The sequence below is a fragment of the Abrus precatorius genome, unplaced genomic scaffold (assembly GCF_003935025.1).
Source record: "Abrus precatorius isolate BTA unplaced genomic scaffold, Abrus_2018 Scaffold8, whole genome shotgun sequence".
Classification (NCBI taxonomy): Eukaryota; Viridiplantae; Streptophyta; class Magnoliopsida; order Fabales; family Fabaceae; genus Abrus; species Abrus precatorius.
Genome location: NW_020874428.1, coordinates 3,737,601 through 3,751,930, shown reverse-complemented (window position 1 = coordinate 3,751,930; position 14,330 = coordinate 3,737,601). Strand labels below are relative to the sequence as shown.

At 31.7% G+C, this 14,330-nt stretch overlaps 1 protein-coding gene across 4 annotated transcripts; it reads right to left on the bottom strand.

The window, feature by feature from the left end:
- Positions 1-8,401: 8,401 nt before the first annotated feature.
- Positions 8,402-13,489, bottom strand: LOC113846524 (uncharacterized methyltransferase C3H7.11). Of its 4 annotated transcripts, none has more exons than XM_027474908.1 (12): positions 13,218-13,489; positions 13,072-13,133; positions 12,811-12,861; positions 12,682-12,708; positions 12,252-12,356; positions 11,581-11,688; positions 11,327-11,398; positions 11,188-11,238; positions 10,371-10,433; positions 10,153-10,277; positions 9,695-9,902; positions 8,429-9,454 (listed from the first exon to the last, which is right to left on the bottom strand). In XM_027474908.1, exons 1-12 carry the CDS (start codon positions 13,306-13,308, stop codon positions 8,741-8,743), a joined length of 1,677 nt encoding a protein of 558 aa, XP_027330709.1. In that variant the 5' UTR covers positions 13,309-13,489; the 3' UTR covers positions 8,429-8,740. The 4 variants fall into 4 exon arrangements, 3 of the variants coding, with proteins under 3 accessions (XP_027330709.1, XP_027330710.1, XP_027330711.1); XM_027474909.1 differs by having other exon boundaries at positions 8,624-9,454; positions 12,682-12,704; positions 12,807-12,861; XM_027474910.1 differs by having other exon boundaries at positions 9,110-9,313; positions 9,688-9,902; positions 12,682-12,704; positions 12,807-12,861.
- Positions 13,490-14,330: the final 841 nt, after the last annotated feature.

The window sequence follows — 14,330 nt, the reverse complement described above, 5'->3', positions numbered from 1 at the left end:
TTTCATATTTATGGTGATTATAATTAACCTCTTTCTTTGAGGTCCCCCCTCTACAAAAAGAACTCTCTGCAACTAAGTGGGTTGGTTAAGCAAACATTCAGAAGTTAAATCATGATGATGAGGATGATTTTTTATAAACAAAAATAATTAGGAGATGACAAAAATACATAGAAGTAAAAACTGATTTTCTCGGTTCTCTTAAGTGATACGAGAGTGAAAATGTGTTTGATTAGTTATCCACTAATGGATTCTAAATTTGTTTTAATTGAAGTTTCAAACATATTGCATAATTAATATAATGTGATATGTGGGATTGAAGATTTACAACTAAATGGGGAAACATGTAAAGGCATGAAAGGGTTTGTTGCATGTTTTATGCTTAATACGTGTATAAGCATAATTAACGGTGGGAAGAATCACATAGAAGTATGGTTGGGTTGCATGATTTATGCTGAACTATGACAATATATGAAGAACCTTATGCATGTGTCTCATTCCAATATTCAATAATTTCCATCATCTTACAAAGTCAGAACCATTATGTTACTCTCTAATAAAAAAATAAAAGGAATAAAGTGAGATTTCTTTTCACAAAACTAAAATAAGGAAAAGAAGAATATAAAAAAGTGTTAAAATAAACCACAATACAGAAATCCAGCTCCCCTAGCATGCAGTGTTGTGGGGTGAGGATAACTGCAACACCGCCACACTGAGCCAATATATTGGCGTGCACAGTGCACAATAGCAAATTAAAAGATGTGTGAATATTTGATTCTAGCACATGCCTCCAAATTCAACTCACATGCCTGCTTCCACCTGAGTTGGCAACACCATCTTTCTGACGCCTAATTGATAATGACCAATCAAATATTGTTACTATAAGAGAAAATATCTAGAAATGAGCCTCTTCCATTATGTTAAGGTCAAGAACACTAGAGGGTGTTGCTGTCTTTCACTGACCCCTTTTGTTTTGTTGGCCAGTTTCCAACACATTTTGATAAGTTGATATCGAATTCCAAAGGACATGCATGCTCCCCCTATAAGGATTAGATAGGGTCTTATCATTTCAAGTAATGGAAATGTGGAATCCTTCACCCACTTGGCCATACCATTGCAAAGCAATCCCCACCATGCAAAATGTGACCAGAGTTCAATTGAGGATATGCATGTGTATATCAATTATGTGAATGAATTTGAATTTTTACCTCTATCTTTTTTTGTATATATATACTCACTTAATACAAAATATATGAAAATATTCAATAACTTTTTTTTTAATATTTAAGAAATTGTGTATACATACAAGAAATAGAAAGATTTAAAATTATTCTTTTCTTATATATTTAAAAATTGTTTTAAACTTCCATTAATATGCATAGTCAATAAATTTATTTCAATATTTACTTTTTGCTATTTATAAAATTTGAACTTAAAACTTTATTTGAAGATAAACAAACTCTTTAATTCAATAATCATTAGACATTTCATATTTTTAATATTGTTTCCTTTGCGATTATTTGATTCATTAGATTTGGTGATTCTGGAAATTTTGGAAGCCACTAACAGATATAGGAAAATGGATACCAAGAACAAGAAACATATATATGAGAAAGAGTTTCAAAATTACAGATTAATATACATATAATTAGAAAATGCTATTTAAGTTGTTAATTAATATTTGAAAATAATCTCCAAGCTTGTATGAGTTGGACAAATAATTAATGATTCATCTTTGATTGGTAATACCAATACCCGTGTTTGGTTTGCCGAAAGTGGGAAATGGTAACACACATGCATCTGAAAAGATAAACGTGCTACTCCAAAAAGATCTCAGTCTTTTCTTTAGAGGCCATAAGGCTTACCTTACCAAAAAAGTAAAAGCAAAGAGAGGAGTTGGCCGTGGTAGAAAGAAGATGCTTATCATAATTTGTGTTTATGATGCAAGTGGCAATTGTTTTATCCACAAACATTTGTTTTCTCTAATGTCATTTCATGTCTCTTGAAACACTTGGAATCAAAACAACATGCTTCTTGTCCACCAAAAAAGGGCAAGTCTAGAAAACCTTATATTCATATGGCACTTCCCTATTGGGAAAGTTTTATATCATGCCCTTTGTCGTATCTTACCTCGTATCATCATTAATACAAGTACGATATCATTGTTACTATGAAGATATATATGGTAATTAGGTTCATATATAGCAATGGCCTAAAAATTTGTACCTCGTGCCGGTGAGGCGTGAAACACCCTATGCTTGGTCTGATCCACGCACATAGTAAATTATAATTATCATTATCGTCTTAGGATGCTATAAAAACTACATTTACCAAAAATGATTGGCATAGCTTCCTCAAATCACGAGGTAATATTATGCGATGCGTGATGCATTCGCATTCATAGGTGAAGGTATAGGTCATAGATTGTGCTTTGATTCTTCAACTGAACCAATCAAAGTGGGTAATTAAATATAGCTAAATCTCCAAAATAGCTTCTGAGATTGTACATATTATACTCACTTTATTTTAAAATTTTAAAGATTAATCAGAAAGTTTACTATGCTTACCTATTGCGCAAATTTTAAGTACAGTTTTTAATATATCATTTAGTGTTATTTATCCATTAAATTTTTGAATTTTATCTTGATAATTTCCAATAATATTAAATACAAATATTTTATTAAAATAAAGCTTTAATTTTAATCAATAAATAACACCAAAAATATCATGCAAATTTAATTTTTATGAATGAGGCTCAAGCTGAAATCACACACTTGCAGCTACTGGTTCGAACATTAATTGATGTCAATGATTTACTTTGCATCAATAATATGTTTTAAGTAATATAAAGTATAAAGCAAATATACTTTAAACTGCTTTAGCGCCGCATTAGATCTTCATCTTTGTGAGTATTTTGTCGAGCACTAATTGGATAGTTTTGCTCTTGAATACCAATTCAACTTTTTTCTCCTTTCCTTCTTTAATTAAAGGAAGAGAACCTGCCATTATACTTCCATGTGTTACACTACAATTCAATGTGCAGCATATTATGTGTAATAACAACAATGAATATTCCTTTAAGATGGGAACAATAATGCTGCACTTAATTAGTTTTTGACATGATAATTCATGGCAAGAACCTATATCGTTGACTTCCTGTCGTTCATTCAGAATCGATAGACATAACTTCAAAAGTGAATAACCACACAGTTTTGTTGATAAAAACCCTAATAATTTTGTAAACTTTAATCTTTAGATAGCATTGAGTTTAAATATTGAAAGTCCAATATTTTTTTATAAAAAATATTTATTACCTAATTGTATATTAGTAAATATTTTATTTTTAATTAAAAAAAAGTATGACGTTTACGTGCTGAAACTTAATCTTAAAAAGTTAAAGTTAACAAAATATCTCATGGGATTGTTGTAAATTAAGCACATCGTATAATTGTCACTTATTTGACCGGTGTCATATATATGATATCTACATTAGCAGCTTTTAATGGCGTGTATCATCACTAAAAATTTAAAGATCGATAAATTAGCATATTCTAGCTAAGAAGCGCTCAACGGGCAACACTGACAAGCACTAATTCATGGGTTAATCATATGTTAATTAGCTAATTATTTGGCCATTGATCTTTCGCAAGTTAAACCACCCAGAAATTGTGATTAGTTTTAGGCAAACATTAATTAACTTAGGGCATAAGTTCTACGTAGACTCGATTTAATTGAGATTAATTTTTTTAAAAAAAAGATTGAAGGTCTGAAACAAAAGAAAAATATTAAAGATGAAATTTAATTAATGAAGTAACTTAAAGAATATTTTTAAAAAATATATTCATTATATAAAAATATGGCAAGTAATTGAAAATGATTAATAAAATATACACAATTTATTTAAACACTTATTCAATAATTATATTAAAAATAAACGAAACATAACTTACTTTAATAAATCATATTAAGAAACTTATTAAAATCAGCTATCAACTTATAAAAGTTATAAATTATATCTATAAACTATATATTTATAATAAAATATTTAAAATATTATTTAATCGATGTCTTTAAGACGTGATGATAAGACTAACCTTATTGGTTATGGAATATAGATAAAAGTAAAAGTAATAATACATTCTTTGATGCCTATTTTTAATTAATGTGTTATTATTGGATGAATTTCATACAGGTTTGACTGAAAAAGAGAGTGGAGTTAGAATTTTAATTAAACCTATATATAAAATATTAAAACTGTACTACTAATATTTATAATACTATTATTTTATTTCACATCAACCATATAATTTTTTAAGAGCTTTATCTGTTATAAATTTTAGGGAGAAGAGATGGTGTCTCGTTCCATTATTTTTATTACATCTCTCGCTATAATCTTTTTTTATCTCTCTTCTCTGAATCTACCCCCATTTCAGACTCCTAAAAAGCTTGGGATGAAAAACAAACATTTTTAATTGATTTAGATAACAAGATGCCTTAGAAACTTCTTTTAGCAGCGTAATGACAAATTATCAATGAAAATTAAACTCATGTAAAATGCCCAAACCTGCACCACTAGGGCTTATAAGACCGTTGGTTACGTCAAAGAATAAAGAAACTTGTGGTTGGGGTTGCTGCATATGGCTGTAGAGATCATAAAGATAAAGTTTTTACACTTACTTTTTTCTAATTTCTCTTTTTCCTTTCATTATAACACTTAAATTATTATAGAATGAACAATGGAAGATAAACCCCACATTTATTCCTTCTATACGTTACGCAAGCAATTCCTCTCTTTCTGGCTCTATATAAACCCCTGCATTCCCCTTCACTTCTTCACACAAGAAAAATTCAAGTTTGTATTTTGTTCCGTAGAAAGGGAACAGTTTTTGAGTCAATTAATATAGAGAGATAAATTAAGGCCTAGCTAGTTTGTTCTCTCCCTCTAACTCTTCAATAACCCATTTCAAAAGCATGGGTGTATTAGCTTAATCTGATCCAATTATTGCAGGTTTAAGGAACTGTGATACACTTCAGATTTGATTAATTCTATGGAGATTAAGGGTAAGGGAGGTGACAGAAGAGAGTGAGCACACATGGTACTTTCTTGGATGATGACGCTTCATGCTTGAAACTATGTGTGCTTACTCTCTATCTGTCACCCCATCACCATTTTGTTCTATCCTTTTTCACTTTCTGCTAGCTATTATATATCTATTTTTTGTTTCTTCTTTTCTTAATTACCCTCCCTTCATATGCTAGAAGTAACCCTAGCTAGCAACTTAGACTTTTGCAATCATATGATTCAATAATAAGAGACATCATGTCTTTTCCATATGTTGTTAGCTATTACCTATAAAAGATACTTCTTATATAGCATGCTTATCTGATGTACCTTACCTTCTTCTCATGAAAAGCATTTTCTATTTCTTCTTGTCTGAGGCACGTGTGCGCTTGAATAGAGAACCTATTTTCACAGGTATAATTAACTATTAATTTGTGAGTATACTTAATTTGGTTGACGAATTTTGATCTTATGCTCTCAGTCAACCTACAATTGTGAAGTTTAAGAGTTTATTATATGAAGACTATTAAATCATCTGGAAAAATCTATAGCATCTGATCTTTTGGTCTATACTGCGCAATAACAGTTTATACAAAAGTCATTCTTAATTTTTTTATCCGTAAATTTGATTTTATCCCAAAGTCTTTTAGGGTTTGGAGAGTACATGATGAAGAAGTGATTAAATTGTAGCAATGATATGAATTTTGCGGTAGTCACGAAATGGGAACCTATTTAGTAATGAACATTTTGATTTTGCAGTGGTGATATAGATTTAATTAAATTTAGGTCACAATCTCAGTTCAGTATTAACTAGTTTCTGCTCATATCTCTTTTTGGGCGGTGTATTAGTTCTTTGGAGTGTATTAATCAGTTTGGTTAAGATAATGTCTCGAGTGTTTGATTGTTTGGAATGTTTATTAACTTGTAATGATTAGAGTATCCCTTCTATTTCCATGAATTAATAAATTTTTCTTATTGAAAAATAATTTCATCATCCCTTCTGGACCTAGGTTGTTTTGCATCATACAATCAAGTTTTATATTTTTGTGGTGAAGTTATTGATTACCTCCGTGCTAGATACTATATGGTTCTAAGACGTGTAGTACTGTTTTCAACACCTTACATTAATTTGTTAGCTAAAACGTAAGTTCTCATCCCTTCCAGGTTGTGAAAAGTCTATTTGAAGAAAAGGAATTCGGTCAATTGAAATCCTCCAGCAAAAGCTTCAATGATGGAAAATTAAATTAAACAATGTGTATTTTCTATATACTTGAGGTGAAAAGAAAAAAAGGAAGAGCTTTGCTGGGGTTAAATTATCTTCTTGTTGCCTAATAATTGATTATGTAATTATTTGATTTTTAAAGAAATGAGTAATGACATGGATAAGAAAGATTTATATATATACGTATATATGTACAATAATGCATAATACTTAATTAGATCAATATATGTGCCAGTACATGTTAACAAAAAGGCATTTATATTAAATCGTTTGGCATCAACTTGATGTTAATTGCGCGTGTAACCCTACACTGAGGGCGAAAGGACAAAGGTCTCTAGGGATCAGAAGCTCACAATTTGTCTATCTTTGACAATTGTTAATGTTAATGTTTCTCTTTTCATTGCTTTCATTTTCATTTCTCTCACAAAAGTATATTATTAACAACATGATTCCAATTTAAATAAAACACCAGTCCATTTATAATTAATTCTAACTTGTTATATGCACAAGGGTTATTTCATTTATACTACTACTCATTTAAGAGACTTATTTTTCCCTCTAGCTGATGGTGAGCCTCCAAATATCAACATAAAATAGAAGCATAATCTAAATAAAAGAAGTTTGCATTTGTCTTCTTGATGGCAGTGCCATTCTGCATGTCATAAGATCTTTCATCTTTGTGTAAAAGATATCAGTTTATCTAAATAAACAGTGTTCCTAAACGAGCAATATTAATGGGAATGTAATTAATTTTATGTGTCCTATGTTATTATATATTTTGAATTGAACTCCATATTTTTCCTTTTTCCACATAGCATGAATTCTGATCAGCCGATGAACAATATGCTTTTGGTTTCGTAAATAATAATAAGAAGAACTTGATCTAACGTCAGTTATTTTTATATTATTATGTTTCATCTATCATATAATATTACATCATTAACAAAATTTTAACCTTTCAAATATTCCTTTCTTTTTTGTTAAACCCTTCAATGATATAAAAATTCACAAATATTTGCACAGCCGTAAGAAAAATAATATAAAGTAAATCAATTAAAACATTTCATCATTGTTCATCCCCAAAAGAATATTGCACTCATTATAAGCAAAAGGAACCACAAAAAGTTTCAAAGATGCAATATGCTACGAGACATTAGATCTATATATGTTAGCAAGAAACTTGATGAATTTTAAAACTTAAATTGAGATTGCCTCATCTTTCTCATTTATCCAAATAACCTAGTTCTTTTTCTTCGGGTAATTAACCTTATGCTGCTAAAGATTAAAAAATATTTATTGCTTAGTATTTATACAAAGGAATTTTCATGGGAAGACTACACACATTATTGTAATATAAAGGTAAATTCTACATATAGTGACCTGCGCCCTATGCAAATATTGAACCGAAGAATATGAGCGTGCAAATCAGAATAAACTGCTCATAGAAAATGAACATATCTACTAAAGGCTTCTTTTTAGTCTTTTTATAACAAAAAGAGTCAAATATAATGCTTCAATTTGAGTGAAAAGAAAGTTAATGTGCTAGTGCTGGATTTAATAGTTATGTTGCTTTAGTGGTCCTTGTTTTCATTCCTTTGTAATTTCTGTGAGGTTTCAGCCGTATGGAGGAAGGGGGTAACTTCCATTGGTTTAATGGACTTGTTGGATAAAAAATTAAAAATAGTAAAATACCATTAGCAATATATGCCATATGCTCCTTTTGAGCGCATTATCCGTAAAGGAAACAATTAAAAAAACAACTAGAATTTTTGTAAAGAAATTATCTTAGGTAGATATATGATCTTTACTGCTATGATTTATTCAATAACATTCGAATCTTAACAATTTTTAACTGAGTTTATAAAAATTGTGTAAAAATAGTCTAAACACAAGTGTTGCATAAAGTCATGTCATGCTAAAAGCAAAACGTGAAAGAAGCAAACATCTTCATTTGTGTTTTATTCTAGCCCGTCCATTTAAATTATTTCTTAGTTTAAAGTAGCTTGCGATGGCTATGTTACTATGTAGAACGAAGGTTCAAATGCAAAATTGTCTGGTGCTTGTTGCCACCTTTTCCGGTTAATGACTCGGCTAAAAGACTAAAGCAAAATCTCACTTAGAAACCGAAATTGACAATCATAATTACTAAACAAAAAGTAGGCCTTTGCATTTCCAAGCAAATGATGCAGGGGGCAAAACAACCTAGGTCCATATATATGGCATCCCAAGGGGGGAGCAAAACAATGAAAATTTAAAAAAACAATAAAATAAAAGTACACAGAACTCTCTTCTACGACCCTCCATCAAAATTTATAGCATAACTTCTACAAATGAGCCCAGAAGGATTGTTGAGCACTTAAATGAATCAAGTAGGAATTTGCATTCTACTTCTCACTTGGTATAATGAAGAGAAGAATCAAGAAACCAACTTGCATTGAAGCTAGATACTGAACTGAACTTCATTCTTTGCAAAATAGTAAGATGTTTAATGCTGTACTAGGAAGATCATCCTTTAAACTATTGTCCATAAACCAATTGCCAATAATGCTTTGAGAAAAATTGGTTGAAGTTTCAGAAGGCCACTTGTCTACTAATCTGAACCCAAATTGTGCTGCAGCAGAAAGTAAGGTTGGTTCATCTACACGGCGAAATATGTGGCAAAGAATAAGTGCAGGAACATTATCATTTTCATTGCTTGCATTGGAAGCAATCAGTTCTTTTGCAGTTCCAAACAATGGCAATATAGCTTCAGGAATATATGTCACATCTGTGCCCATGATGATATCAAACCCTCTATTACTCAATTCCTTTATGCTTTCCATGTGGTCCTCGTTTCCCCACTCCAGTTTTTTTGTGGTTAGTTTAGTCAGCAATGATGACTCAACATTAGATGCAACATTTTTGGCCAGTAGGTCAAGTGCAAAGCTATCTCCATCAGTAGCAACTACTAGATCAGCATATCTAGCAGCAATCATAGAGCAGATTCCCCCACTGCCACACCCCAACTCCAAGACCCTTTTCCCTCCAACAATATTAGGGTTTTCGGCAAGGACAGAAGCCATCAACCGAGCCGATTCCCACAGCATCAATCCTGTTGATTTGCAGGTGTGTTGGTACTCTTTTGAAAGTAAACTAATCTTGAAAGTCCAGCCTCTAAGGTTGATCTCAATAACCTAACACAAAAAACTCAAATGATGAAAAGGGAAAACATTTGTGCACATAAGAAAATCAATGTTAAAAAGAGATTTCTAGAGAGGGAAAAGAAAAAAGGCCATCACAACTGCCAGCAGATATTCAAATTTTGTAGAACATCTGAAAGAAGCAAGCTTGAACAGGATACGTTCAAACACCCAGAAAATTTGTTAGAACTTAAGAGAACCAGTAACAACCAAACAAAGGTGAGAGAGCCTTACCTCATACTCACTGGAAGGTAAGACTCCAAACATGTCCATTGCCACACCCTCAGACAAATCAATTGCAGAGTCATTTGAACCACCAATCAAATTATTTTGCTTGATTTTCTTATGAACATTATCTCTATCAGGATGATTAGTCTCATTTTCTTTACTGGAAGAAGAGTTGGAACTATCTGATAAGCTGAATACAGCTTGGACCCACCGCCTGAAAGCAACAAATATAGGAGTATAAAACGGAATTATTAGAGTCAGAAGAAGATATCCCTCCTCCCCCTTTGTGTGAGACAATGGGTGAAGGCAAACTAATGAAATCTCATAGTGCTAAAATCTAACCCACAGAAGTTCAAGAAGAAAGCATATTATATGATAGGTTACCGGAAGCAAAAACACGACTTATATAAAACTATTTTGCCATATAAAAATAAGCAAAGGGAACTTGTAATATAATATATTACCGATTCATTACCAACTCCCTTGAGCGGTTTTCGACTTGTTTGCAGTATACATCAAGTTTGTGAACATCAAAACCATTTTCTTTGAATAAATTTGTCAAGAACTCATTTGAAAAATAGTAAGCACGCTGGAAAGAAACAAAAGGAGTATCATATTAGAAAAGAAGAAAGGCACATGTGAGCTAAGTTACAAGATAACAAGGGAAGAACTGAAAACTTACAGTGCCATCACCTCTAACATAAAAGTTATCACTAATCTTTTGATCCTTGTTAGAGAATCTTTCCTATAGAATATTAAAAAATACACAAATCATCAATTGTTCAAGCAAAAAATAAAAATAAAAATCTGATAGACTTTGTATCTTATTAGAAAGAACAAGGGAATTTTTCCTTGAATACAGTGCCTAACTTGCAAAACTTTGAGGGACTGCACCTCCAAATGCGGCAATGCCCAATAGCCCCAATTCTCTCACAAATAACAAGATAGCTCTCCCTCTCTGCCCCTTTTCTTATTTATACATGTGACACCCTTCACTGAACTGTTGATTGCAACTCACTAATGTAACTAACTATTTATTATTTATCAAAATCCATCAATCAAAATTTGATAGTCAAATAATTTTCCTTTCCAACAAAGGAATTGATAAAATTGTAATGCTAATTTGTTTGATGATTTACCATATTTTAGTTATGGAGCAAGGGTCTATCAGCTTTACACTGAGTAGGGTTACTTTTAGTTGTATAAGTACACAGGAGACATAATCTCCTGAATCATATCAAACTGGCATATTTTATCCCCTAGCCCAACAAAAAAAGATGCAGTATGGAATTTCCCCACCTTAGAATAATCACAGCTGAAAGTACAGAGATTAATTTTTAAACGGATTTAATAATTAATATTAAAACAATAAGAATTGTATTTGGATTTTCCAATCATCATAGCTAAATAATTATCAGAAGAAAATAATCAGGATAACAATCATCCACTTTCTAATTTCTAACAGAAGAGTTAAAAAGATAAAGCACAACAAAATCCACCTGAGCAAGGTCTCCAGTAGCATAGTCTCGGAACAACACATATCCATTTGGCTGCAAATGTAGAAAGGGTATGACTTTCATCTCATGCAAAAAAGTTATCTAGCAAGGCATCTGGAAAATGTAATGAATTATTTATTACCTTGATAACTTTTCTAACATTTTGCAAAACTAGAGGCATCTTTTCTGGGGACACTGCAGACAACATAAATATCTGCTTACAATGTCAGCTACTTAAGCAAGAGACAAGACTATTTCTCAATAATAAGAGCACAAAAGTTATCTGAAATAAGGCAAGAACATGATAGCTTCCAACAACAAAAAATGCAAATGCAATCCCATAATCACTCCACATAAACTTTAAAAAATTAAATTGCCATTCAGAATTTCAGATACCATTGTAACAATATCAATAGACGATGGAAGAATCTCTTTGCAAAGATCATCAGCTGTCAAATCGAAGACAAAAGCACTAACATGGGATTCCTTGAAGTCTTCATGTGTCTGTAATAAAGAAAACAAGTTTGATCTTGTTAGATCTATATAAAGATAAAGCAGTGCAATTCTTGTTCTTGTTATTGTATAAAGAAAGATATAAGCAATGCAAATTCCTTCCTTTTAAGCAAACATAAAGTATGCCCTCTTATCATAAGAGAAATAAGAACTCATAAGTTCTAAAGTTAGTTGAACTGTGAAAGACTACAAGGTGGAACATTCTAAAGGGTCAAAAGTTGCAAAATTCAACCTACATCCCGACGGATACACTGTGTAAAAGAGGTCACTTCCACAATTTATACCCATAATGTAGCATTAAAGACCACAAATTAGGAAAGCTTCCCCAAGGTCTGTCTATTTGACAAAACATGATTTAGACCAATGTTACATACACTCGTATGGATTTTACATTTTTTTGCATGACAAATCTTTCCAGAAATGATTTCACAAATAGATCCCAGAACAAATCAAGAAGCATACATCTAAGTCAAGAAGCAAACAAGCATATACACAAACAGATGATGATGATTTGATAATTGGATACAAAGTCTACAAAAAAGGATATTTCCAACCTTAACCAATTCAATAGCTCGTGGTGAGAAATCACATGCATAAACAAAAGCATCTGGATATGATGCTATCACGGGAAAGATAGTATTTCCAGCTCCACAGCCAGCCTGTTTAGCAAACAGCATAACACATTAAGAAACATACTAGAGCAAAGGCCTCCTGAAAAGAAGCATAATCAGAACATGAACTTCATCAATAAGTGACCATCACAAATGATGAATAGAAGACAAAAAAACAAACGTGGGAAGGTTCTATCTCCGTGATCACAGTCCGTTCCATGCAAAACTAAAGGCCACAATAATTATCCTTTCAAAATAATCCAACAGCAACATTGTAGCATGCATATATGCTCACCATTATGATTATTGATTCAATTAAATGAAAAACTTATAAACCATGGAAGCAGAAAGAGTAAAATCTGGCCAAATATACCTCCAAAATCACTTTCCTTCCTCCTCCCTGATAATAAAAAACCATTTAAACCATTAGCACAGCAAGCAACACATTAGAAAAACACAAATCAAACTAAAAAAAATCAAGACACTATTTCCTTTCACTCACAGAAAAGTAATCGCCCCATTCCTTATCCAAGTAGTGCCGATCTTTGAAAAACTGAAGAAAGGTATTATCACTGAAGTCAAATTACACATAGAAAATGCCTTGAAAATTAAACAAAGAGACTTCAAAAATTAAAACTTGGTAAGTGATCCAGTTATATCAAACGACACCACAAAATCACAAACGAGGAAACCAAGTAGTATTGAATAACACACAAAATTTGCATTAACAGAGAACACAAACATAATAAGTGGGAAAACTAACTCGGTCCTTGTGGCGCTTATAGAAAACATCCCAATACCTCTTGGCTTCTCTTTCATACTTTTCTGCAAACAAAAACCAAAAATTTAAACTTTTTTACATTTGGGGTGGTCTTATTGCACTTAAGAGAGAGAGAAGGAGAAAGATACCTCTCCAGAAAGAGGAGACCCCAGAATTTAAATTGGGATAAATTTGCAACCGTTGGGATTGGGGTGGTAATTTTGGGTCCCCTGATGCCATTGCAGTGCCTATTTTGGGGGGTTTTTGCTTATACAAAAGGTTGTGTTAGTACAAGTGAGATCCACCATTTGTTTCAAGGAAGTTGCGGAAAGAAAACATGCACTTCAACCCACCAATTGCCTTTCTTCCACCATCTCCTATTGCCAGGAGCAGTTTCAAGCTCCAGGGTTTATCCTTCTTTCTCCCCCCAAGTCTTTTTATATATATATATTTACTTACTTATTTATTTTGCTTGAAAAATAGAACATAAGAAATATTGAAGCTATTTTTTTAAAAATATTTTAAATAAAAAATTTAAATTCAAAGTTATAATTGAATTGATAATTTTATAATTTTTAAAATTTAAAACTTGTTTCTTAAAGTTAAATTTTTCTTTGGGTAATATGTTATTAGATTGTGGAATTTTAAATAAAGAGAGAAAAGAAAGAGTACAAGTCAAAAACTCTTAAAATTGATTTTTTTAAGTTTTTATTAAAACCTTGTTTTCTCAAAATATTTCTTTTGTTTTGTTTAGCAGTTTTTTTTTTTCTTACTATTTAAAAGGTTAATAAGTCTAACAAAAATAGAGGAACTTATATAGAAGATTTAGGAATCCATATATTTATTTAAAGAGTATAGATTTATAAAAATAAATAAGAATGGAGATCTATATAAAAAATATGAAAAGTGAACATTCTTTTTTATATTCGTGCAGACCGTTAAAACTTTTTGATTGTCATTACTAAGACTCAAGGAAAGAGTTACCAACTACTTTCTCCCCTCCTGGCGCTTTCTTGCGCCAATGACCCCAACTTCCAATTTTGGTCTCTTTTGACCCCCTTTTATTTAGTAGTTAAATAACACGCGCGAAACTGATCTCTGGCTTCTAAAACTTCTTGAATTACTCTTAGGACTCAAAGGAAGGGTTTCCAACAACTCTCTCCCCCCCTGGCGCTTCTTTTCGCCAACGGCCTCAACTTTCACTTTTGGTCTCTTTGGATCCCCTTTGGCTTAGCAGGTAAAGAACCCGTGCGACATATTTT